Genomic DNA, 26719 nt, shown 5'->3' with positions numbered 1-26719 from the left:
CCCAAGAATGGGAGGAACGCAGCCTCCCTCAGCTCTTTGGATGGGGGTTTGAGCTACAGCTCTGGGCTCCCTCTTCAGCATTTGGGCACCCATCCCCATACCTGCCAAGGAGAGGACCCAAGATGCCCTCACTGGTTCATGCACTCAGGACATACATGCCAGGGGCCTGCTGTGACAGGCCCTTGCAATGAGCTAGGTACCCAGTGGAACCAGGCAAAGACCTGCCCAGGTGGAGCTTAGCCCTTAGCAGGGAGCCTGGCAGCAAAAGCCATGAGACGGCAGGGAGGTGTGGCACAAGAAGGAGCCAGAGGAGGCCAGCGTAGCAAGACCAAGGTGGTTGTTGGTCTCCCTGACCCTTCACAGCTGTGCCCGCTTCTCTAACCAGTTCGCCTGCCTCAGGCACTGAGGACTGCTGACCTGGCCCTGGGAACAGCTGGGGACTTGGGTCTCTCAGAGGTCAACGTCAACGTGGTCCCGAGCCGAGGCTGTGCCCTTCATGTCTGTGATGGCCCCCGCGGCCTACAGAGCTGCCCACTCTCCACCCTGGGGAGTGGCCGTGCTGGCAGCCCTGCACCAACAAATAGACTGTGAGAACGGAAATGGAGAAACCTTCTCAGTTTCTGGGCTGTGAAGGATAAAGGGCCAGGAATGCCACGTTTTCAATCCCCATCCCCCCCGTATGTAATGTTTCATTTATATAAATGAACTAATATTTTCCTGGAGAGCAAAAATCATAAAGAACGTTGACCCCCAGAGAGGGCAAGTAATGTTTGTGTGTGCCTTGAAACTGATGAAGACATTTCCAGATTCAGTCAGCTCTGCCTCCACGTGGCTGAACCAACTGACAGGTTTTCTCTCAAGAGTCCCTGGCAGCAAAGCAAGGCCATGGAAAACCTCAGCACAGGCCTCCGGTTTCTGTACTCCTACCTTCAGACCTGCTTTCCGTATACCTTTATGTCTTCCTTTTCTTACTGTCTTTTGGGTAAAAGCCCTGCTTTGGAGTCAGGCAGACCTGGGTTCACAGCCCAGGTCCAGCACTTCTTAGCCGTGGGACCTTGGGCAGTCAGCTTACTCTCTCTGAGCCTCGGTTTTCTTGTCGATGACATGGCTGTGAGAATAAATACCTCACGTAGGCTTACCTCACAGGACTGAGGCTGTGCCAGGAAAGCCTTTCTCAGCACAGCACCTAGCACATGCTCACCACTCAGGATTGCTGGCTCATGGCCAGCACAGGACAGGCTCTGACTCTGTTCTGATGGAGGGACAGCATGACACAGCCGACAGAGCAGGGGACAGGGAGCCAGAGGGCCCTCCTCACTCACCAGCTGCACCAGGTACCACTGCTGCATAACCAGCTACCTGGAACCTAGTGGCACCGAACCGCCATTTTGTTATGAGCACGGGTTCTGCAGGTCAGGAAACAGGGCAGGACCCAGCCAGCGTGGTTTGTCTCTGCTTCACCCTATCTATCTGCGCCCTCTGCCGGAAGTCGAAGGTTCAGAGGCACTCAGTGCCTAGGGGGCTGGAATCATCTGGACATGTGTGGCACTGGCTGTTGATGAGGCTACAGCTGGGGCAGAGCACGTGTACATGTGGCCTCCCACGTGGCTTGGGCTTCCTTACCATATGGCAGCCTCAGAGTTATCAGCTCCAGCATAGCAGCGTCCCCCCCAGAGCGAATGTCCCAAGAGCAGAGTGGAAGCTGCGTCATGGCACCTGTGTGACCCACCTCAGAAGTCAGGTGGCCTTGCTTTTGCCACAGTCTGTTGGTCAAGGCAGCCACATGGGCTCACCCAGATCTGAGGAGAGGGGACACAGACCCTACCCACTCAACGGGGGCAGTGTTGAGAATTTGTGGACATGTGTTGAAATCACCACACCAGCTGGTTCATGGTAGGGAAACAGAGGCTCGAAGATGCTGCTGCTGGTGGTGGTGGTGGTGGTGGTGATGGTGGTGGTGGTGATGATTGCGGGAGCCATAGCTAGCTAGCGTGCATTGAACCTATACTCACTGCCAGGCACTATTGTAAGCGCTTCCTGTGAGTTCACTCAGCACCCTCACACTACCCTGTGAGGTGAGGGTCTGATATCCTCATTCTGTAGGGGTGGTACTGGGGCACTCGCGCCCTCATCTCACGTATGGAGAGAGGAGCAGAGCCAGGTGCTAAGCCCAGGGGTCTGGACTCGTCCCCTGTATCTCATGTGTGGAACAAGCAGGCTGCACTTGAGGCTCCCAGAGTACTCTGGGCCCTGCCCCATTGCCTTTGTGCCCATGCAGTACAGTAATAGAAAGTACAGTGTCTATGCAGTCATTGCTGCCCCAGATGACAGCCTTGGCATATCCAGGCCATTCAAGAGATACTTTTGAGTCTCACACTGTCCCTGCTTGGTTCTTCAAAAGCTGGTTCTATGTAAGAATCACAATTCCAAACCGGATTTGGCATTAAATCTTCACTCCCTTTAGCTGGGGGTGAAGAGGTAGGAACCTGGGGCCTGACCTCTCATGGTCATGGTTGAGGGTGCTTGGCCCTTCTCTCCACCAGGACTTTCTCTGTCTCTGTGGGTTTCTAACCTCAGGGCCTGGGGCAAAGGATGCAGTCTTAGTAGTGGGAGTTGCTGTCTTAGAACCCTCCAGGTGATGATCAAGTACCCTGATGCTTCCATACATGAGCACTTGCATGGGTTTTTCAGAGATCCCACAGGTCCCTTGACCTGGGCATGTGCCAGTCCATTCTGGGACCGCTGCAGCTCCTTCACAGAGTCTGTGCCCTCTGCCAGCTCCTTAACTCCATGCAAACCCTTAACTCCATGCAAACTCTCCTCATAGGGGGCCACTGTGGTCAGAGGGAGGCCACATCCATCCTCGTCCTGATAGACTTGCAAATGCAGCTAACCCTACTGTGGCCACCACTGTCCTCAGGCTGGGGCCGTGTTGGCTCCCATGCCTGTGTAAGGTACTAGGAGTCCCCTGGGTCTCCCAACTGCTGGGAACATACTTCAGGCTCCCCAGGTGGTCTGGGGAGACCTCCCCTTCCACTGTAGATAGTGAGCAGGAGGAGACAGCACCCCATGGGCAGAGGTGGGGACTCCCCCTTCCATAAGCTCCTCCATTAGAGTCTCAGAATGGGGAAGGGCTCAGGTGAGGTGCTCAAGAGCTGAGAAGCCAGTGTCTGCCTCCTCACTCTGGAAGTTTACATCTACTCTGTTCCTTGACTCTCATCTTAGTAGCCTGCTGTGTCAGGGTCAAGCAAAAGAACAGAGATGCAAGCCCACTTCTGTCTGACTCTACTGCTCCGCTTTGGCCTCACTCTGCACGTGGCACCAGTGGCTTCCCTGGCATTCCTTGCTCTGACTCCAGGGAGAAAGCATCTGGGCCTCACCACTGCTGAAGGGGGATCAGATGCCATTTTTCAGAAAGAAATGAACCGGGGCATTCTGAGTGATGTGTGAGAGACAGATCTTGGCTCACAATGAGGACCCGTGAGGGCTGCATGTATGAGAAACAAAGAATGTGTGTGAGTGTAACAGTGACTGGCTCCCAGGCTCGACCATGAAACCTGGCCAGGGAAGGCTTTCTGTGTAGAGGGCCCCACATCCCCGAGTGCCAGAGCACTCTGGCAGCCCCAGACGGGGCCCTGGCAGCCCCCGAGAGGGCCCAAGGTTCTACTCTGGGAACGGGACTCGAAGCACACAATAAAGAAGCCAGGAGACACAAACCCTCCCCCTTCAAATTGGGAGGAAGTACACCCCATGTGCCACATGCTGCAGTGGTATGGTCAGAAGCTCCAGACCCAGCTGTGGTTGCTTCTCTTCTCCAATGCAGAGCGAGGAGGCCAAGGAGACTAGATGCCGAGCTCCCAGCAGCCCAGGCAGAGGCTGGACTGAAACTTGAGTCTTGGGACTCCAAGTCCCCTCTGCCACAGTTACCTCCCATTAATTTCAAGTGTGCAAGACTTGAAAAGCACCCCGTGAGCGGCAGCCAGCTGCCAGACTGCTTAGATTGGGCAGTGCCGACCCAAGGCAGGGATGGGGATGCTGTTGGAAACCCATGGGAACCAGGCACCCCATCCTCCTCTACAGAGCCTGCCCCTCTGTAGCCAGAACACCACGGCTGGAGTGTGCATTTGTTGGGCGCACTAAGACCGGAACAGCCCCCGACTCCCTGAGCTGGTGCTGGTGGGAGACTCTAGTCAACAGGAAATCACATCTCATTCCTTAGTTACAAGTGGATGGGGCTCTGGAGAGCGAGTGACTGGAGTGCCTGACCCCAAGGATGGAGGTCACCACCCTCTCTGGGAACTCAGGACATATGTGCCAGCAGCACTGAATTTAACCCCTGGAAAAGGGAGAAGGTCAATAGCTCTTGCCTCCATTTCTCCCTTCTCCCGAGGGAAACATCTGGTTGAGCAGAAGGTCGCTTCTGGGACATTTCAGGCTGGTCTGCTGTGGTCCACATGAGCAGGCAGAGGAGGACGCTGGCTCTTGGCACTGGCCGACAGACTAGGCCCCTCCACTTTGCTCTCCCTAGAAACCCAGACCCAAGGGAAGGAGCCCACTGCTGTGTTTTCCAACCCCAAAGATGGGTGCTGACGGCACAAGGCGCCTCTGAGGGGGAAGAAGTGACAGCTGAGGATGGGGCTGCTGGCCAGGGAAACCGTGCATGGCTTCTGGAGCCTTCCGTTAGAATTACAAGTGAAGCCCAGGGTCACTCTCCCCATGTATTTCAAATGACATTTTTCTCAAATATTTGTTCTGTTGACCCTGGTTCTACACAAGTTCCTTTTTAGCCTGTCTCCTTTTCTCATCCCACAAATGTTGGTTCTGTCCCAGGCCTTCCCTCTTCTCACTGAGTTTACAGCTCTGGATGGATATATCTGTCCCCAGTGCTATCTGTCTCCTGAACACTGCACCCCATGGCCTCCAGACATCAGTGTCAATCTGAACTTCTCATCAGCCCCCGAAACCTGCTTCCTAAGTGAACAGTACCAGCTTCCACTGAGGCTTCTCTGGGTCCCTCTCCCAACACACCCCTGCTGTCCACCTCCTACACACCTCTCCTCATTTCTCCTTCTCAACCTGTCATTTTTGGCCATATCCATGTTTTTTTGTTTGTTTGTTTTGTTTTGTTTTTGTTTTTGTTTTTGTTTTGCCAGAGTGAACTTTCTAGGGTAGGAATTTGAACACATCACCACTCCTCCTAAAAATCTCCACACCTTCCCCTCATTAAACTCTAGGCTTCTCACATGGCCCTGCAGCTCTGGCTGCCCCGCACCATAGCCACTGTCCCTGCCCTCAGCTCTTCTGCCAGGCTGGCCTCCTGCAGTTTCTCTAGTTGCTTCCATTGTCTGTCATCTCGGGATCTATGCTCTTGCTGCTCCTTCTGCATACGCCACTGCCTCAGTTGGAACTACTGTGACAGCCTGGATGTCAGACCGTCCAGCTCCTCTCTGACCTTCCTGTGTTCTCAGATGTACTGCTCACGGCTCCACTGCTCACCAGCTGCTTGCCTAGGCAAGCTCCGTAACCCTTCTGACCTCAAGTCCCTCATTGTAGTGTTGAGATAACAGCAGGGCCTGGGAGACAGTGTCATTACACCTGTGTAAAGCCTCTAGCACAGTTTCTGGCACACGTAGATGTGCAAAGAATGTCAGCTGTCACCATTACCACCATCATTATTGTCATGGTGGTCCTACTATTGTTGTAGCTATTGCTATTATCGTATCTATTATTGCTTCCGATCAAAGCATGTGTCCCTCCTGAGTGTAATCATCTGCATACTTGTCTTTCTTCCCCACTTGATTGTGAACCCCATGAAAGTAAAACATCAGCTCTCTAATCTGGTGTGGCTGACCAGCCCCCTGGCTCGAGACTGGCACAAGGTCAGGAACCATTTGCTGCAGGAAGGACGAAGGGATGCTATACCATTTCCTCTTTATAGGGGACTGCCACATCAGGCCCCTGTTCCTGTTTTGCAGATGTAGAATGAGGCTCAGAGGTGCAAGGGGACTTGTCCAAGGTCATTCAGCCTGCAAACAACAGATAACACTGGAGCCCAGGTCTGTCTGCCTCTGGATCCTGAGTTCTTTGGATCATTCATCATCCTAACTCCCGCCTGCTGCAAAGCAGTTGCTAGAAGGCCCTGTGCTCTTTTCTCTTCCAATCAATGAGTGGTCTGTTGGGCAGCCTGTTGGTTTCTTCAGAGAAATGTAATGAAAACCAGATTTTTTTTTCAACATGATATCTCATTCCCCACAGAGACTGTCAGTTCTCATATGTTCCAATAAAACTGCTAAAGAAACAGCCACTTAGAGAGCTTTAAAGATTATTCATGGAAAAATTATGCTGAGGAAAAATAGAGCAATCCTCTGAGATAGTCAAGCCACATGGTCAGTTTTTCCAGCTGTTCGTGCCATATCAGACCGGGCAGCGGGGACCACGCTCTGCAAAGCAAGACCAGAACCCTGGCTCATTATCACTGCTCCTGCCCCTGCCCCTGCCCTTGCCCCAGGGGACATGGAGAAACAAACTTGCCAACTGCCTGGCTCAGAAACAGTCCCAGAAGACACATGTCCCTGGTGCTGTCACATGGTGGTCACCCCAGGCTTAGTGAGGCAGGAACATGAGGCCTTTTAGTAGCAGAGAGCATCACTTACTGCCACCCCCATCCCTAGATCCCAAATGAATGGAAATTCTTCTGCATCAGCGTCAGACCAGGCTATTGGTCAACAATGCAGGGGGTGGGAGTGGCTGAGCCCTGGGGCACCCAGAGCAGCATCAGCTTGGACCCTGGACCCAGGGAGATCATAGCCTCTTCTACTTGGGCCTCCCACCTTTCCCCTCAGCTGGGCTGAGGGCCATCTGAGGCCAGGCATGCCTCCCAAGGCCATCCAAAGCAGCAAGAAGAGGGAGGCAGATCTGGGCCTTGTCTTGGAGGGAGAATCAGGCGGAAGAAACCAAGGCAAGTCCAGAGGTGTAGGAGAGCCGGAACAAGTGGATCAGAGCCAGGATGCAGGAAGCACGTGGAGAGAGGTGAGAAGGGGAGTGAGCAGGAGAGAGTGGAGAAGCAGAGGAGGTTACCAGAAGAGCTTTGGAGACTCCAGCTCTCTAGGCACGCATGGCCAGCTAAGGGAACAAAGCCAGCATCCCTCCAGTGTGTGACCTGATGTGCCTCAGATGTCCCTTTAAAATCGCAATTATAAAATTACTGCATACGAGTCAATGAAATAGGATATTGAAGTCTTTGGACAGGCCTAGTACACAGCTGGTGCATAATAGACGTTACTCTCTCCACCTTCATCTGCAAGAGCAACAGTTGCACCTTACCCAGCACAGAGTTCCTGGAGGAAGTGCCACCTGCTTCTATCAGATCACCTCAAATGTGACACTGTTTCTTCTGCCTCAGGTTTGCACTAATGCCTGCCCCCCACCTCCACCCCGCCACCACTATCCCAGTTTAAGTCCTGCACGTGGCAGCTGCATAAGCCCTGGTTTTCCCACCTATGAAACGGGAGGCTGCTGGGAGACACATACACACACACACACACACACACACACACACACACAAACACACACACGGATGGCATGCAGTACCCGGGACCCAGTGCGGAACACTCAGCCGTATTATCACCGCTATTATTGCTACATGAGGAGTGGAGTTCCAGTTCAAACCACAGGGGGCGGAGCAATGCAAGCTGACCTTTACAGAATACTTTCTGAACTCACGGAGGGAGCCAGAGTGACTCAGGCAGTGTAATCCTGCGTCCGTGCCACTGATAAACAAGGCGAACTCCCCCCTCCGCATGGATTCATTTATTGAGCAATATGTGCAAAACAAAAACAAAGCAGGATGGCTTCCACTCTTCCCTTTCCTCTCTGTAGCAACCACACAAGACATTTCCTCCAGGATGTAGATTGCTTTTGAGCAGAATGTTTTCACTGGGGGGCACACGAGCGTCACCCGGAGACCAATGACCAAACTCTCCTTAAAGCCAGTGAAATCAGAACCTCCAGGAGGGGCCCAAGAAACTCCACTTCTCACACACTCTCCAGACGCTTCTGGTACATTCCCTGGTTAACAATTAGAGGTGATGACTGTGTGGAGTGCCTTCCCAGGAAGATGCAAACAGACACTAAGCTTAAGTACAATTTCAGTACCTGCACACACTACACTCCTCAAAGGCCTTCCATGGGCCATCGCTGGTTGGCAAAGTCCAGAGCCTCTTTTTGAGACACCATGTGCAGGCTGGAATTGAGACCTCAGACAGCCCCCACTGTCTCCTGTCACCAGGCCAGGTCACCCAGGCAGCCCACCAAGAGGCAGTGTGGTATGGTGGGGCCCCCTCGCTCAGTTCCTTGGGCTACAAGGAAGAGAGATGGAAGGGCTGAGCAGCCAGGGAGGGAGGGACAGGACGCACTGGGCTGTAGGACATCAAAAACAGGACTCCCTCCCACCTGGCTTTTTGGCTTCTTCTATGGGTCTCTCTCCACAGACCGGCTTTCTTCTCCATAAGCAGGGAAACATGGTCATCGACAGTGTCTAGGTTTTTTTTTCTCACCGCCAAAATGTGATTGTCCTCAAACATGTTCTAGGCTCAAATCTGATAATCCTGGGGAAGGTGTCTATTCATGCCCTGGGCTAAGAGCAAGGCTATGTTGGTCTGCATTGTCTCCCTTGTGACCCCATCAGTGGTGGGTAGGGGGATTCCTGGAGGAAGTGGTGGGCAGGCGGTCCCAGGTGTCTACTCCATGGATTCACAGTGCCTAGACTTGAACCTGGTTACATTGCCAACCAGCTCCTGACCCTGAAGCTTAAGCTCTTGAGGTGCTGCCTCCCTATTTGTGAATTGGAATCGCCTGCTCGCAGAGGCATGGCATCTTCCCCTTTACTCGACACTGCTAATTGCCTTCCAAATGTTTGACACTCCCTTGAGCCCTGAACTAGCGTTCCCATCCTTCCACATCCTAGCCAATGCTTGATATTGTCAGGCTAATTAATTTTTTACAATCTAATAAGGTAAAAGTGTTTTTTTCTCACTTGTGCTATGTAATTTGCATTCCCGTTATTCCCAGTGAGGTTAAGCACATTTCCTTGTAGTTGTTGGTCATGTGGAGTTCTGTGAATTTCCCACATGTGTCCTTTACCCACTTCTCTGTGTGATTTGTCTCTCTCTTACTAATATTTGAAATTCTTTATGTGTCTCAACACAAATCCTTTGCTGGTGATATGGATGACAGATCTCTTCTCCCAGACTACAACTTGCCTTTTAGCATGGTTTTTGCTATCTTTTATTTGTTTTGGTGCAGAAATGTTTAGGTTTAATGCAATATAGTGTATTCAATTTTTAAAAAGATTTTATTTATTTATTTAAGAGAGAGCATGCGCAAGAGCGGGGCAGGGTGCAGAAGAAGAAGGAGAAGCATACTCCCCGCTGAGCAGGGAGCCCAGAACCCTGAGATCATGATCTGAGCCAAAGGCAGACCCTTACCTGATTGAGCCACCCTAGTGCCTCTGTATTCAATTTTTTTTTCCTTTTAGGGTTTATACTTTTTGATTCTTTCCCCAAGGTCACAATAATTGCCTTAGTTTTTCCCAGTAGTTTGCATTTTTGCTTTTCACATTCATGACATGAATCCACTTGTGTAATATAAGGTGGAAGGACTCTAATTTCATCTTTCTCCCAGTGGTTCTAACGCTATATACCAAAAAGACCCTCCGTCCCCACTGACGTATAATGCCTCCACCATCATGAAGCAAGTCTGGGCTCTCCCTTCTGATTTACTGAACTGTTTCTCTATCCCTGCCTCAACACCAAACTATGTGAATCATTATTGTTTTGGGTTTTGGTCTGATATCTGGTAAGGTGAGATGTCTACTATTCTTAAGAACTGTCTTGGCTACTTTGCCCCTTTATTTTTCCAGTAGGATTTTAAGATCAGCTGAAATGGCCAGGTCAGGCAGTTTCAAGCAAGGAAATGGCGTGCCCAGCTTCTCATTTTTTCACACACTAACGTAGCTGATGGGGGTTGGGTTTCAGAGGCTCAGCTTGGAGGTAGAAGTGTGAGGACTCAGACTAGGCAGTGACATAAGCAACAAAAAATGGGTGCGAGAGGAAGTACAGAATCTGGGGGCCTTGGTGTGTGGCAATTGAAGAGGAGGTAAGAAGAGAAGAGGCAGGGAAGCCTGGGGGGCTCAGCGGTTTAGCACAGCCTTCAGCCCAGGGCCTGATCGGGATCGAGTCCCGCGTCGGGCTCCCTGCATGGAGCCGAGCCTGATTCTCCCTCTGCCTCTCTCTCTCTCTCTGTGCCTCTCTCATGAATAAATAAATAAAATCTTTAAAAAAAAAAAAAAAAAAAAGAGAAGAGGCAGGTCATAGTCCGGGAGAACCCAAGACAACCTTGCCTTCCAGGCCAGGTGGCTGAGTGTGTAGAGTTGGAAATATAGCAGGAGGTTCCAAGTTCAGCCTTCCCTGATCTGAACTTCTGGATACTTTAGGAAAGCTCAGGTGGAAGAGTCCTGTATATATTGGTCTCAGGTTCAGAAAAGTATACATTTTAGAGTTATTGGCATATCTAGTGAGTTAAAATCAAATCAAAACCAGAAGCCAAAGAGGGAGGCCTGTGTAGAAAACACCAGTGTGAGAGCTTGTTGGAGGATAAGGAGGCCTCTGAGGCAACAGAGTGACAGTGATGAAGAGACACAGGAAGAGGCAGGAGAGTGAGACATCACAGATACCCAGGATGTACAGCTTTTGAGAAGGACTGGTCGCTAGCTCCAGATGCCGCAGGCTCTGGGGAGAAGGATGATGGGTGTTCATTAGTTTCACAGAAAGGAGGAAATGTCATTGGGTATGGAAACCAGATTGCAGTGACTTGAGGGTTGGGTATAGGGGCAGAGGCAGAGCTATGAGGAACACAGGCCTCTAGGGGGTTCGACTGGCTGGAATGAAGACGGGCCAAGAAGCCTTATTTCACAGAAAAGAGATGAGGGGGAAGGGGCCAGAGAGAGGAGGGGAGGCAATGGCGTGAATTCTCAGAACAGGTAGAACTAGGAGGAGACCAGTCCCAGGTCCAGGCACAGCAGGGAGATGCATGTGGATGGGGGCACCTGTGGCGATTGCAAGGCTGGAGCTTTTCTCATGGATGTGGAGAGTCACATCACTTGAGAGGGAGAGGTCTAGGAGTTGTGCAAGGGGCTTAAGGACAGGGGGATTGGTGATGGGGTGCGAGGGATCATGAGTGATTTGAGGGAGGAGGTGTCTGTGCACTATGAGATGTGGACAGGGAGCAAGGGTGACAGTGGGAAGTGGGAAGTCTTCGCCCAGACCATGTGTGTTCCTCTGCCTTCTGAGCCTTCAGGGAGGACAGAAGGGAGCTAGACTTTCTGCAGTGACAGGCTGGGAACTAGACATGAAAATGAGGATGAGCAAGCACGCTGGAGAACAGGGACCCCTTAGGTCCCTTGTGGACCTACAGCATCTTGTGGTGGAGGATCTGAAGCCCTGGGTGGACCTCAGGCCATACAGAAGAGAAAGTTCCCCCACATGGCTAGGCAGCAGCTCCTAAACTTACTGTGTGTCTGATAACGTTCTGCAGCGAGCAGCCCAGCTTCTTTGTGGAAGTGCTGGCTGCTATTTCCAGCATCTGTCCCAGGTAGCCAAGGTTAGCCTAGCAACTGGATCCTCTCCCTTCAAGACCTCCCTTCCCAAGCCACAAAAACAAAAGGGTACAATAGTAGATAGGACCATGACCCTCAAATTACAGCCGTGGACATGGCCCACACTAAGGATTCTGCCTCAGTCTCTGCATTCGGCACCCAGTGTGGTTTGTGGGCCTGGCTCTCATGACCTCCCATGGATCCCATGACTGGGGCTGAGGAGGACATGGTAATAATGATCAGAATCAAACGAGTAGGAGCACTGTCTGTGAAACTCCATGTACATGACCTCATGACCTCCCAACCACCTACAAGGTCAGTTGAGTTCTTCCCACTTTTCAGATGAGGAAACCGAGGCTCAGGAATGAAGTTAAGTAACCTATCTAAGGTCACCAGGCAGTAACCGATAGGCTTCCCTAGCCATGCCCCACCTCAGTAAATCTGCTGCCTCCCCTGAGAAGCCCTCCATGCCCTTTTGTTGACTGAGCAGGCAGAGAACAGGAAGTGCTATAGAGGCCCAGGGCATGGGCACTGGACTTGGACTCAGAAGACACACTGTTCAGCCTCAATTGTCACCCAGCTCGGTGGCCCTGGATAAGTGTTGCCATGGGGAAACCAGGCTAGGCTGCCGGTCCCCACGTCTAGCCCCCACCCCCACACCCCTACCTCCATCCGCACATTCACCCCTGTATTAGCCAGTGGCACTGCCTGGTCGAGGGGCACCATGCATAGCAGGACACTGGCCATCTTGACAAGCAGTTCAGAGGCTGGTTATCCTGCCAGTGAGAGATCAGTGTCTCATGAGTGGGAAACCACAAGGTTTCTGTGAACCGTGCCCTGCACTCAACAGCCGGGTCTGGTGCCTTACCCCCCCGGGGCCCTCACCTCCGAGCATCTGCAGCCCAGCCCCGACCATTGCTCTCTGCTCTGTTCACAGGCCCCTCCACTGGCTCCAGTTCTGCAAGGTTCAGCCGGCGGCCCACCTGTCCTGATGCATCTGTGGCTGGCAGCCTCCCCACACCCCCTGTCCCAAGACACAGGAAGAGCCACAGCCTGGGAAACAAGTGGGTGACTGAGCAGACCCCCCCAACCCCCACCCACTGTGGGCTCCAGACTAGACTGAGCTGGGGCATGGGCTCCACGGTGGCTGGGAATGCTTGACCACTGGGGGGCTCCCTTAGCCATCTGCTGAGTTCCTCTTCCTGAAGGCTGGTCCCTCCCTTCAGGCTGGCAGGGGCTCTGGAAATGTCTTAAGGCACCTGCCAGTGTTGGGGCTCAGAGTGTCTGCTTGCCAGTTGTCTCAGAAAGCCTGCAGAGCAGTGAACCTGCCACTAGTTTGCCCAGCCTTATGTGACTGACAGCTGGGGGGCACGTGTGGACCTCACATGGCTGGGGCAGCCATGCCTGTGTCCCTGGGGTGCTGGTCAGAGACTCTCGAACAGTTGGAGCCCTCTTCCCCCTGTTCTTTCCTCCTCTCCTTCCCTCTCTTCCTCTTTCCCTTCCGTCCTTCTCTCTCTCCCTTCCTTCCACCACTAAGACACAAGCCTCAGTCAGCTCAAGCTGGCCTTGGAGTCACTCACAGACTGGGTGGGGGGTTGCTCTCTGAGTGTCTAGGGCTTGCTCTGTGTTAGTCTGATACATGCCTGTCAAGCACTATATCATTGAGTCCCTGCAGGCCTCCCAGGTAGGTGCTATAGTATACACTGTAAGAAGGAGTCCTGTGAGGTTCAACAGGTTGAAGTACTTCACAATGGTAAGTAAGGTTGGAACAAGAATTTGGATCAGATGCGTGGCTCCAGAATCAGGCGCACTGCCCACAGGGTCATGCTCCCCCTTCACTTGTGTGGCTCCATCGTTCACAAGTGCTGTCCACTCACTTGAGCTTTGTCATCATCCTGAGAGACAGACAGGGCAAGTATTGTGAGTCCGCATTTGACAGATGGGGAAACTGAGGCTCAGAGACAGGATGTGACTTGCCCAAGGTCATGCCATGCGCTAGGGCAGAGCCTGGACTGTGCCATAGTTCTGGGTGGAAGTCTTTTTCCTTCAGCTGCACCATCTGCTCAAGACCCCAGGGCAGGTGTACTCACTGTTACTCTGAGGATAAGGAGCTTTGCCTTCTTTCTTCCTTTCCATTTTCCAGTATGATGTGTCAGTTGAGTGTAGTTGAGAGTAAAAGTGCGACATTCCCATCGGAGAAAGCGAGGCACCTGCTGGACGACAGTGTCCTAGAGTCTCGCAGCCCCCGCAGGGGCCTCGCCCTCACCTCCTCTTCTGCCGTCACCAATGGACTCTCCCTAGGTAAGCGTCTCCGGCCTGCACATGACAGCAGGCAGGCCACAGTCCAGCGTGTGCTCCATGTCTGTCTCTGTCACCGTGCAGTGCCCGGTGGCCCCTCGTCCCCTGCAGAAAGGTCCCCCCACAAGAGTCGCCAGAGCCAGGGAGGCCTTTGATTCCTGGTCTCCAGGACTTCACAAAGTGCCCTGGGTCTGTCTCATCTCATTGGTAGCCCTGAGCATGGCAGGCAGGTGGAAGGAGCAGCCGGATGCACACCTGAGACCTGCTGTCATTGGTTGGCAACTGCCAAAGCCTGGCTGCTGCCCCAATGAGGCTTATGTCCTGGGGGAGCCACAAGCGCAGTGTACAAGGCCAAGTGGGGGAAGCTACCTGGAGACAGCAGCTGGGTGGACCACCGGGTTCTTCTTGTGTACTTGTCTTCACACTGAGAAGCCAGAGTTAGGGAGGATGAAAAATTGATCTTCAGGGATAAAATTGCATGTCTGAGCTTTAGCCAGAAATGGTACTTATGTCAGTGGGAGGAATGGAAACTGAAGTGCTGAGGCTGGGATGGAGAGAGGTTGAGCCAGAGCTGAGGACACTGTTGAGCTCTGGTCACAGGCCCGCCCCCCTGCAGTGCCGTCATCTGTCATTACTGCCATCAAACAAGTGCAGTCTCCACTGGCTGCGCTTTTCAGTGTGCCTGTGCTTCCATAGTCTGTGTGTCTGTGTGTCTGTCTGCTTCCCTTACCTGGGAGCCCTCCTAGGCCTGTGGCAGCTTAGACAGTTGCCAGGCTGGGGTTTGATCTGGGTACTGTCTACAGGGTGGGGGGCCCCTGAGCACTGGGAGGAAGGGGAAGGGTGGGAATTCCATGTCGCACATCCCTGTGAAACAAGGCCAGTCTCTGAGGCGGTGTCACTGCAAGGACAGCTGTCTCCTGCCCCCGGAAAGGCTGTAACAAGCAAGGTCTGTGTCTGCCTTCTCACCTGGGAGGAAGTCATCATCATTGGACCCCATCAGGGCTTTACCACAGCTTAGGACAGTGTAGCCCGTGGTTCATAGGTGTCAATGTGTTGGGGAGAAGAATTCTGGGGTCAGTATGTTGGAGAGAGGCTGGGTTGAATCAGGTAAGCAGGTCCATTCTCAGAGACTCGAATATGCCAATGGGGGATTATGGATCCCCATAAAGGCAGTAGAGTCTGCAGGTTCACCCAGCCTGGTCACAGAACCCTTTTCCTTGGAGTGTCCTGGAATGGGATAGGGAATGAGATGAGGATGAGGTTCTGAGGAGCCAGTCTGGGAAATGCCAGCCCCATAGCGTTCAGCTGGGCAGCAGGACAGCTGTTTTACATCCAGGAAACTTTCTGAGCTGTGCCTGAGCCCAGGCCTTGCTATTCCTGAGACAGAAAACCTAGTCAGGCACGACAGGAGATCACCAGGCAATTTGGTTCTCGGTTCCTCCTCTTGGGAAATGTAGATGTTTTTCCGGATGGAGCTGGAAGCCCAGGAGCAAGCTGTCATGTGTGCATGTGCCCTGTTTGGAGCCCTCTCCACCTGGTGACTCCCAAGGTGCCGGAGACCTCCTCCCTTCCCCTCTCCCCCTGCCCAGAGTTGATGCCAGCAGACAGCCCAGGCCAAGTGTTGAACTGAGGGAGAGTACAAAGGCACTCAGCAGCATGCTGTTAACAGGTGTCCCAGTCCACCCCAGAGGGGCGGCCGGGGGAGGTGGAGCCTCTCTTGTGTATGCTGGCCAGGTGAAGGACCACTTCCTCAAGGCTTCTGTCTAATGCCAAGCAGCTGCTCTGTGACAGTCCTGGCCCTTGGGACCTGGCCCTTGCTCATTTGGCCCCTGTCTTCACTAGGTGAGGTTTGTTCTACCACTGGTTTCACTTGGACCAGGAGGAAGGCAGTGGTAGGGCCAGGCCAGGCCAGGCCAACACAGAGGCCAAGGGTCACAGAGCCTGGTGGGCCAGTGGGAGGCAGCTGCAGCCTTCAGAGAGGCAGCAGTAAGAGAGTGGAGGACCCTGGAACAGTGGGAGAGCATAGTTCTTTTGACTCTCCCAGGAGAATGAGTCAGAAATAGCAGCAGCAAAACCCCAAGTCACACAGTTGCCCACAGGGCCAGAAAGCTGTTTCTCTGGCACTTCTGTGGAGCTCAGGGGCCTGAGCCTGCTGGCCCAGGAGAATAGACTCCTTTGGGATTGTCCCCTCTTCTGTGAGGCTGCCATGTTCATTGATCTGTGTTCCTTTTCCAGGCAGTAGTGAGAGCTCAGAGTTTAGTGAAGAGATGTCTTCAGGGCTGGAAAGGTGAGTGTGGCCTCAGCTCAGCCTCCCTCCCAGGGTGGCACTCAGCGCTCCGGGAGGGGACCAACCCCCACCCCCACCCCCACCACCCCTCACTGGCCCAGCCTGGGGAGGCTGCTCTGTGGCTCCTCAAGTCAGCTCGGACCAGGGGTAGGGCCCACTCGGAGTGAGGGGTGGAAGAGCAGGATGGGTGTGGGGTGGGGGTCCCAGCCCCATGCTCTGAGCAGCCCCACTCATCATCCAATCCAGAGCTAGCCCCAGGAGCCCGAGGCCAGCACCTCTTCCTTAGGCCGAGCTGCTGAGGAAACCTGTGAGCAGATTTGGTCTGAAATGTGGGTTTTTAAAACCAGAAGCCAGAGATTGGCCTGGTGTGGAAATGGGCAAGTGGCTCCGCCTGGTGGGATCTGAGAGTGTTACACTCGCATGGCCTCAGGCCTTGGGCTGACCCACCCTGCTGGGCACTGGGACAATGAAGTGGACCCCAACCCAGGGTTTGGCTCCCTGTGGTGAGCCCTTCTGCCCCAGGAGTGGGGCCTCCTGCTCAGGAATCCACCCACTGCATGTACTCCACATGCTGAGGCTTTCTTTGTGCCAGGCACCAGGCAGGCTCTAGAAAGACAGACTCCGGATAGGGAGCTCCCATAGCTGTGGTGCCACCAAAGGTGAAGGACAACACAGTGACTCGAGGTCTGAGGAGAGGCAGAGAGAAATCCACTGACACAGAATGCTTCAGGGAGGCAGATCTGCACCACCCTTCAGAGTGGCCCTGCCACCAGCGTGCAGAGACCTGTGCACACAGACAGGTGCACACACACAGTTATGTACACTCTACACACACACACACACACAGACTTATACACAGTCTCCCACATGCATTTGATACATGTTTTACAAGAAATGCTGTGTGTGTACACATCCATACATACACTTGTGTACTCACACCTATGTAGGTATACATATGCACGTGTACATTCACACACAGCTCACACATATAGACCTCACACATGTGTGCATACTCTATCTCTCTCCCTCACACACACTCACACTCTCACACTCTGCACATTCCTCACTTCTCTGGTGCTGAAGCCTCCTGTCTCATCAGTCCCCATAATCATAAAATGGCCAGAGAGGAGATGAACACACCCAGCCAGTCCTCACAGGGCAGAGGGACGTAAGTGATAAGTCATAAGTGATCTTTGTTGAGCATACCGTGTGTCTCAGGTACTGTCTTGGCCTCATCGAATCCTCAATCGAATCTACACAGTGGTTATTCTTAGTGTCCCCGTTTTACACCTGTGGACAGTAAGGGTCAGAGAGGTGAAGTGACTTGTCCTGCTTCACGCTCCTTTGGTAGAGCAAAGCTGACCCAAATCCACATCCTCCTGACTGCTGAGACCACCTCTTTACCACTATGCTTCTGGCCTCAACCAGAGGGCCATTGTGATAGGCACAGGGCCTGGCCCCATGTCATTTGGTCAGTGTGGCGCCTTTGTGAGACCCTAGATGGAGATCTGGAAAAGGGAAGGAACACCAACATGAGCCCTTGGAACCTGCTCCCTCTGTCCCTGCTGAAGGACTCCTGGGGGGATATTTGCTCAGTTCTTGATTGGGTTGCTCAGGCCAGTAAGTCCCACTGCCTGCGCCTTGGGGCCAGCCCAGCAGAGGAGATGAGAACCAGGCAGGCTCTAGGGTAGACTCCAGATCTGATGAGCAAAAGTCTGACTTGTGTCAGCAGCAGTCAGGGGACTCCTAGGAATGCCCTGATGGACAGGGCTCACAGGCAAGCCAGTGTCCCCTGGCCATAGGCCAATGAGGGGATACTCAGAGGGAAACTTGCAGGCATGGCACCAGGATCCAGACCTGACCTTATACACTGGTTCATTCACCCCCTCATTCTCTCATTCATTCAATCAGTGGATGTTTATTAAGCCATGGCGTCCTGCCAGACACCACACTAGTCACTGAGGGCAACAAATACTGCTCCTGATGAGTACCTATGACCCAGACCAGAGCCACCAGGAAGGAAGACTGTGAGGGTTCCTGACCCCCTGTAGGTTCGCTATCCTTAGTAGCAAATCCTGTAAGATACAGCATTTCTGTTTTCTCTCTTTCACTTAGAATTTGGCATTCGATTTACTCTACATTGGAATGTCCATAGTAGGTGCCTTTTGGGTGGGACCTCCTGCATGAGCTGGTCTCCCAGCTGGCTCACCTGTGCAGCCGCCCAGCCCTGCCTCCAGAAGCCCACTGGGAGAACGTCCTATTTCTCGTTCTCCTAGCATGATGAAGGGAGCAGGAGACCACCTGCTTTGGAAGATGCCAGTGGGCTAGGATGAGCCCTCTAGTCCACTCTGAGACTCAGGCTGACCCCTGGCCTCCAGCCCCTGTGGCCCAGCCTCCAGTCTGCATTTCCATCTTGTACTAGCTTCTTTCCATGTCCACTAGAAACAGTTCACTGCCTCAGATGCATGTAAGCATTTGAGACTTTCCAAAAGAACCATGGGTGAGCCGGAGGGGAGGGTCTGCCTCACGGTCTTTGAAAACTTTTGTTAAATGCCACTCTTTCTGATAAAACTCGGTGACCACAGTTCACTGTGCCACCTGGGCCTCCCTTCCTCACCTTCACCGGAACAGTGCTCGGCCCCAATGGGGCCTCCCTTCACCCCCAGGCCACTTCGCTCCTGCTCTACAAAGGGGAACAGATTCCCTCTCCCTGGAAGTCAGGGCTACCCTGCCTGGGTCCAGAGGCCAGCATCTGCCCTGAAAGAGCCTCCAGAACACTTTTCAGCAAAGCAGAGCTTCCCACCTCAGAGACCCACCAGCTGGTCCTGACTGATGATGCTGTGAGAACACAGCCTTAACTCTATACTTTCACACTTGCATGGGTGGACTGTGACCTCAACCACAGCTAAGAGTATAGGAGAGGGCTGGCCCCTCCCACAGGAACGAGGCCAGGCTAGGGCCAGGGCAGCACCTTACCTCACAGCCCTGAAGCCTAGGTTCCACACTCTTCAATTGACTTGTTGACCAGGCCCCAGCCCTGGTGACAGCCTTGACCCAGGCCAGGAAGAGAAACAGAGCCAAATACCAGCTAGAGGATAGGGAGGTCCCAGGCCAGAGACCCCTGGAGCCAACACATAGCCCTCCATTGGTCTGCAGACACATCTTAATCACTCTGTATGCCACTGTGACCAGGCAGGAAGGAGGGTTCCCATTGTCTGATGAATGCGAGGTCATATGGCATTGTCTTCAGGTTTGCTTTCCCTGAGATCACACACATGGACATTTCAGCCTGGTGGCCAGAGCTCAGGCTACACCTGGTGCTTTCCTCGAGTGGCCAGCCTTCACAAGCACCCATGATGGAGCCCACAAGAGTCATGGGGACCCTTTGCCCTGCTCTCTGTGGGAGTGGGCCAGGAGGTGGAATGGCACCCCCACTGACCCTGTTCTTGCTAGGACTGTGCATTGAGGGCTCAGGGACAAAGAGGACCTCCTGCTGCCCATCTCATCTGCTGTCCCTTCTTATGTCTCAGCCTCAGCAGGGCCGCAGGCTGAGGAGGAGTGAGAACAGACTAGCCATGAGGTGGCCAGACCAGGTAGGGGTTGGTTCGGCTGTTCTAAAAACCCTCCCCTATCTTCTGGGCTCAGAATGAGGACAGAGCAGTGGTCCTGGGTCAGGGCCCTCAACAACCAGAGGCCAGAGTCCCTGGGGCGACGGGTAAGGGTGGGCCCCCTCCTCTCTTAAGACTACCTCATGTCCCAACCTGTACCTTTCTCACCTCAGTGTCCTGGGTTGAGGAGGATCCCATATCACACCGTGCTTTCCCAAGGAAAGAAGGCAGGCGGCCCTGAAAAGGCATTTTCAACATGTACTTAATTAACTGGAAACTAGGGACTGTGGACATTGCCATAGGCTAGCCTCGAGCAAACCTCAGGCTTCTCAGAAATTCAAGAAGGAAGGGAATATTTTAGTCAAGCCCATCAGAAAGAGCTAATAGGTGCTTCTTTTTATGCCCAATGTGGCACCAAAGTGAGAATAAAAATATTAGCCTAAGAGTTAATAATTTTAAGTGAAGTTCTTAAAAATTAGGAACAAAATGGATGAGTGAAGTGAACATATATGTATGTACAAAAATGTGTAATGTCACTCATCTTAGTTCTTTCTGGGTTCTAGGGTCACTGAATGAATTTCTTTCCTTCATTTTTTTTTCTATATTCTCCAGATCTGCTACAATGGGTACATGTTTCCTTTATGCCCAGAAAAAAATTAACTTTTTAAAAAAGATAAAATCAGAAATGTTTACTGATTGCTTTTTAAGGAGTAACATAGGAAAGTATGTCACAGAGTTCATCACGAAACCCTTGGCCATCCGTCTTCTCTACTCCGACATCAGCAGTGTGTGAGGAAGGGCGCTCTCGCAAGAGAGACAGCCCAGAAATACAGGTGGTGGAAAGACGAGGAGGCAGAGGGATCCTTGGGAAGAGACAAGAGTGACAACCCTCTCTGAAGCAGAGCTGTTTCTCCTTCCTTCTCAGGGAGGTGAGGGATACAGGGAATCTAGTCGCAGCTCACAGTCAGGTTGGGAGAGAGAACAAATCAATGATGCCAGGTCCACAAGGGTCTGGAAGTTGTGCAGCACTCAATGGGAGTGTCCAGTGCAGTGACCCGAGTCAGACTGGGGTCAGGAGTGGCTTCCAGTAGTGGCGATGGTTACACAGAAGCCCAAGGACATCGGTTAAGAGGATCACAGTGGGCCCTCAAGAGGGATCCCAGGATCTAAGGAGGCTCCAAGGCCTGAGTTGTGTGCCAGGATGAGAGAGGTGGCCCAGGGATGCTTGGTTTGGCTCTTAAGAGTCCCTGCCGGAGAGGGGGACTCCATGATGTGTCTTGGTCTTAGTGTGCCTTTGCATTGAAAGATCATCGTCTGGCTTCCCTTCTTAGTGTGCCTTTGCATTGAAAGATCATGGTCTGGCTTCCCTACACTGCCAGCAGTGCTAGGAGGGGCCTGAGGTCAGGATAGCTTGCTCTCAGTGACCTTGGGCGTGTCTCTCAACCTCTGAGCCTCAGGAGCCTCAGCTCTACAGCGAGGATGCTTAGCACATGGGCGGTGTTGCTCTGTTTGGGAACTTACTTTGACATTTTTGTGGCTTTCACTCAGTCGGTACCTGTTACCAGCAAGCAGGTGATCCAGGGGGCTCAGAGTGGGTGGGGTGAAGAGGAAAGTCCCAAAATGATAGTTCAGTAATTGTGGGACAGATGAGCTACCATGAAGGCAAGCGTCCACGAGCTCTGGTTGGCCTCCAGGGTGACACCGAACTGGGGGGAGGACCCCTTTAAGAGACCGCTGCAGAGAGTTGGCTCTGAGGTACCCCAGGGTGCCAAGGCAATTGGGCGATGCCATTTTTCCCTGTGTGAGGTTGACTTGTTCTTAGCCAGTGGAATCTTCCAACATTCTTAGGGAAACCCCAGGAAAGTAAAGTCATGGCAGCCCCAGACTATGCAGCATTTCAAGAGAGGGAGGGGCAGTTCTGGAGGCTCTAGAGGCAGCCTTGGTGGTGAGGGTCCCTTTAACTGAAGTGTAACGTGAGAGTGGCTGTCTGTAGGGTGACTTTCATGGAGAACCTCACTGCCTTCCTCCCACGCCCTTGGCTGAGGCCCAGGAATCCCCCAGAGTCGTGCCTGCACCCACCCATCCCTCTGTCTGGTTTCTCCAGGTCCATCTTGCTCTGTGCCTCTGTTCTGATGCTCTGCCTCCTGTGGCAGCCTGGTTGGACAACATGCCAAGCTTCTGATGTGGGTTTCCCCCAAAGATACCATCTCTTGCCTTGCTTTTAGCAACAGACACCAAAGTCTGGAAAATGAGGCTCCACCCAGGAGTTTAGGCTCCTCTGAGAGAGAACAGTGGCCAGAAGTCCCTGGGCCTTTCACTTGACCTTGTCCTTGGGCCCTGCCCACGAGCTACTGTGGCTTCACAGGTTGCTGAGAAATCTCAGCCCACAACCTCTCTGTCCAAAACCTACAACCCCTCAGATTTCAGGGCCTAGACAGTGGACAGGATTCCCTTTCGATTTCAAATTAATCCTTCTCCACATATATCTGCTGCTCTCCCTTCTCTCTCTGCAGACCAGATTTCTAGATTTCCCAGCTCACAGAGAGGAAGATGGACACCTCACAGCTCCCAAGTTTACATGTTATACCTCATCCAGCCACAGAGCCTGACTTTCCATCTCATCTAGTTCCTAATTGCCATGAGAGAAAATCTGATTGACCTGTCTTGGATCGGGTGTTGTTCTATCCACTCAGCTAGATATGCATTGCAAATATGGCTCCTAGAGACCCACTCAGTAGATCAAGGACATTGCCGAGAGAGGAGTGAGTGAGTGACTTATAAGCAGTAGAAATCCTTTAGCAAGTCCTGCTGGAAGGGATGTCTCAAGGTCCAGCAGAACTCAGAGTGGCAGCTTCCTATCTGTGAATCTTCAGGAAGTAGCTATGACCAAGCTATGGCCTAATGGAATGGCTTCCTGTTAAAAGTTTGCTGGTGCAAGTGGACACTGTCAATGAACAGCATCTCCTGGACACTTCCACAGGCACATTAGTACCTCAAAGGGCTCTGTGCACTTGAGATAGAAGGATGGGGTGGAGGACTCTATTTCTGCTAAGACAAGATTACTGGGACCCCAATGTTATTATTATCAAAGACTTCTCCCTGTTCCCCAACAGGGGGAATTTAATCCCCATGATACTACTTAAAGTATACCTAGAAAACTGTTGAGGGGAAGGTGCCTTTCAGACCTGCCTTGGATAGTCAAAATTCTCATGATGCTGTTGGCCTAGCAGGACTCTGGCTGCTTCCACCTCAGCAGCCTGACCTGCTCTTCCTCTTCCTAGTGTTGTGAGCTTGGGCAAGTCACTCCACCTCTCCAAGCCTCAGATTCCTTATCTGCAAGATGGGGATAAGAATAGTGCTTGCTGGGGACACCTGGATGGCTCAGTTGGTTAAGCATCTGACTCTTGATCTTAGCTCAGGTCTCGATCTCGAGTTTGTGAGTTCAAGCCTCTCATTGAGTTCCCTGCTAGGGATGGAGCCTACTTAAAACAAACAATAAAAAAAAAAAAAAAAATAGTGCCTGCCTGGCAGTATTCCTGATTTTCAGGACAAAAAAGCCCTGTGTGACTAGACAAGATAATGAAAAAGTACTGCTTAGCACATTGCCTGGAATCTATCATTCCCATCATCCTCATCATTCCATCCTCATTATCCCCATCGCCACTATCACTTCATCATTCCCATCATCCCACCCCATCATCACCATCATCCCATCCTTATCATCACCATCACCTCCATCATTCCCATCGTTCCCATCACTCCATCATCACCATCATCCTATCCTTATCATCTCCATCACCCCATCATCATCATCATACCATCATTCCCATCAGCCCATCATTATCACCATCACCACCACCACCACCACCACCATCATTATTACCATTTTGTACACTATTTGAGACTGAAGTGTTCTACTTGGTTGCTAGCCGTACATCTTTCCCAGACCAGACTTCCCATGAGTAGGGTTGCCTGCTGCATCCCTTCTCCCCACCGCTGCCCAAAATCCATCCTCGAAAAGAAACAGTAAAATGGCCTTCCTGAATTACATACATTCAGCCACATTCTGCTCCCAGCATCATGTTGGAAAAGGTGTCTGTGGTTCCAGAGTGGGACTCTCCATGTCAGTCCAAGAAATCCCCTGATTTTTGAGTTTACCAGGTACCACTGCCCCTTCATTTTGCATTTTCTGGCTCTGAACATTCAAATAACAAATATTCTCAAACAAGGCCATGATCAGATTGGTTTCAGTGGCTGAGGTTCCTGCTCAGGCCACACCATAGTCCCCAACCGTCATAACCCTCTTCCAACCCTGCAGGGCTCACCTGGGGAGGAAGGTGGGCCACCACAACCCTAACTATCCCAAAAACTGGCCTTGGGGAAAAGTCACCGTGACGCTGACCTCCAAGGCCAGGGTCAATCCCCCAGGTTCCAGGGAAGCAGGCTCTGAATTGCCCCACTGGGAGCAGCTTGACAGACATAGGCCCTCTGCTCGTACTGGAAAGCCATCCCCGCTCTGTGAATACTTACATCTCTATCCCTAATGACAGGCCGGTACAGTGGAATGAGTGGCTTCATCTTCTTGAGCCTCTGTCTCCTCATCTAAGACAGAGTGGGAACAGTACCCCTCACAGAGGTGAGAGGAACAGTGTGTCTCATGGTCAGCAGTGGATAAGTGGCAGCTGCTCTTTAGTGCCAGTCAGCCACTGGAAGATGACTCCAGTGCAGAGACCAGGGGCCAAGGGACCCAGGAAGTAGTCCCACCCCAAGAGACCAGGACCTACGACTGCTCGGGCTGTCCAGTCTCAGACACTGACAAAGCCTGATCAGTGTGAGCTGTAGCAGAGGCCCACAGGAGTGGCACCTCTGGGAGGAGAATGCCCGGACACCACCCACAGGGTGCTGGCTCCACATGGAGACCTAGTCCCTGTGGCAGACCCCACCACATGGCACATCTCAGCCTCCCTGCGGCCCTGAAAGGTGTGGGAGCAGCTTGGGCTGTAGAGTCAGAACAGGGTTCACATCCTGGCTTATTAGGCTCATGCCTTGGTCAAGTGTTTTCCCATCACTGAGCCTCAGTTTCCCTCTTCTGGGGAAGATAATATGCTTAAAACTCCAGTGAGATGGTGAGTGTCATGATCTTGCTCATGTGAGCCTACACTCACTGGTGATCTCTGCGCCCCTGCATTACCCCCCACCAGCCTGGTACACTGGGGGGCACCCCACGCCTTTAGGAAGAACATGGAAAAAGGCTACTTAAAAGACTAGACTGGTTGGAAGACACTGATTTAAAGCTCTCCATTGAAAAGTGTCAGTCATGCAAACACCTATTGAGTGTGCAGCCGTGGACTATCTCAGAAAGGAGAGAAAGGTGGAGGGGAGGTAGAAGCACCAACCACATCCCCCCTTTGGTGGGACTACTGGTAATGGCAGACAGCCCGCTGTCATCACACCTTTTCCTTGGGTACCAGGGCAAAAAGACTCAAGAAGAAAGGTGGAGAAGAAGGGGCCAGAGGATCCAGCTCTGCAAACGGAAGCTCCATGTCCCACTCCAGACAGGTGGCAGCTCAGAGCAGGAATCCAGATCAAATGAGGAGATGTCCCCTGGGCACAAGGAATGTCATCCCAGAAAGGTTCACTGTTAGACCCTGCCCCAACTCATAAGAAATTTCTGGTAATGGCTGGAGAGGAAAGCAACCCTGGAGGCAGGCTGAAGGAGCCCTCCGAGCAGCCTGCCTCAGCACGGGGTTATAATATGTTGTGACCCAGTTGTGAGGTACTCGGCAGTGTTGACAGTAACAATGAAAGTCCCGAAGCTTTTCATAATTTAGAGCAGATTTGTTGTTACCTGTGATGTCCTGCTCATCACCGCGTTGCAAGCCTTTTTCTGAATGGAGGAGAGGGAGAAGACAATCCGGGGTGTGGGCTGGGAGTTATTGTGGCAGGGCCTCTTCTGCACCACAGCTCCTGGCCTGTGACCATCCTCTGTCATCCAGGGGTGCTGGGGAAAGACTGAGCTCTGTTACATTTGAGGACTTGAGGGCCTAAGCACATGCTGTGGCTCTTTACCACCTAAGGAGGAGTGGCTGGATGGGCAATTGGCCTAGATGGCCACCAGACTCTGACCAGCCCTGAACTTGGGCCTCTGTACCACAGACCCAAGATGGTTATTGAGGACAGTTCTTCTCAAGCAGAGGACGGAGGGGCAGGGACTCACGTGACCCGACCCCCCACCCCGCCCCGCCCAAAGAGGAACTTGAGCCCACTTCTGCTGTAATGGGCCTGCTGCAAAGAATGAGCCTGGCCCCAACCACCCACCCCCCAGGTGTCCAGTGCCAAGGGGCTGCACGCAGCAACCTAGGACTGGCAGCGGATAATGGAGAGTGTATTTGCAAAGGCAGGCTTGACTTTGTCTGACCTTCTAAATTGGGTTACATCACTGTTTGGCCAGGGAGCAAGGAAAGCACTGGCCCAGGGAGACACCATGCCGCAGGGGTAGAAGGTGGTTGAGGACCAAGTGGACACAGGAAATCATCCTGCTGAAAGAGGAAAAGGTGAACAGAAGAGACAGAAAGACAGAAGCCTCCCCGCCCACCCTGTAGGTTAGATTCTGCTTACTCTGGAAACCGCATCTTCCCCTGCAGAGGCTCCCTGCTGGGGGCAACAGGTGGGAGAGAAGCCAGAGGGGCGGCCCACGGGCAGATGGCAGGGGTCTGGCTGGGGCCAGCAAAGGAGAGGACACAGCAAACAGAGGAATTGAGCTGTGCCCTGGTGCATGAAGACGGTGCACATGCCCCCCCAATCCCGGACCCGACATGCAAGACTGCCCACAATTCCTTCTGTGCGTGCCCTTGTAATTGGATTTATCATGGA

General features: G+C 52.7%; 1 protein-coding gene and 1 long non-coding RNA gene across 15 annotated transcripts in view; one reads left to right on the top strand and one right to left on the bottom strand.

Annotated features, from left to right (window-relative positions):
- Positions 1 to 26719, top strand: part of RALGPS1 (Ral GEF with PH domain and SH3 binding motif 1) — a 295437-nt gene that overhangs the window by 253326 nt on the left and 15392 nt on the right. For 7 of the 12 annotated variants that reach the window (XM_038549311.1, XM_038549310.1, XM_038549309.1 and 4 more), the window contains 3 exons: positions 12591 to 12717; positions 13797 to 13954; positions 16187 to 16238. In XM_038549311.1, coding sequence (XP_038405239.1) covers positions 12591 to 12717; positions 13797 to 13954; positions 16187 to 16238 — 337 coding nt within the window. Of the gene's footprint in view, positions 1 to 12590; positions 12718 to 13796; positions 13955 to 16186; positions 16239 to 19768; positions 19806 to 26719 lie in introns of those variants that run through there. The other 5 variants (XM_038549317.1, XM_038549316.1, XM_038549319.1 and 2 more) reach the window with 2 other exon arrangements.
- On the bottom strand, positions 12334 to 20246 carry LOC119873369. Of its 3 annotated transcripts, none has more exons than XR_005364967.1 (4): positions 20015 to 20246; positions 17445 to 17528; positions 13744 to 15178; positions 12334 to 13548 (listed from the first exon to the last, which is right to left on the bottom strand). It is a non-coding gene; the product is annotated as an uncharacterized LOC119873369 (long non-coding RNA). The 3 variants fall into 3 exon arrangements; XR_005364966.1 differs by lacking the exon at positions 20015 to 20246 and having other exon boundaries at positions 13744 to 14375; positions 14918 to 15178; positions 17445 to 17904; XR_005364965.1 differs by lacking the exon at positions 20015 to 20246 and having other exon boundaries at positions 17445 to 17904.

Source organism: Canis lupus, chromosome 9 (genome assembly GCF_011100685.1).
Source record: "Canis lupus familiaris isolate Mischka breed German Shepherd chromosome 9, alternate assembly UU_Cfam_GSD_1.0, whole genome shotgun sequence".
Lineage (NCBI taxonomy): Eukaryota > Metazoa > Chordata > Mammalia > Carnivora > Canidae > Canis > Canis lupus.
Note: the sequence above shows the minus strand (reverse complement) of the source record. Positions and strands in the feature narration are given on the sequence as shown.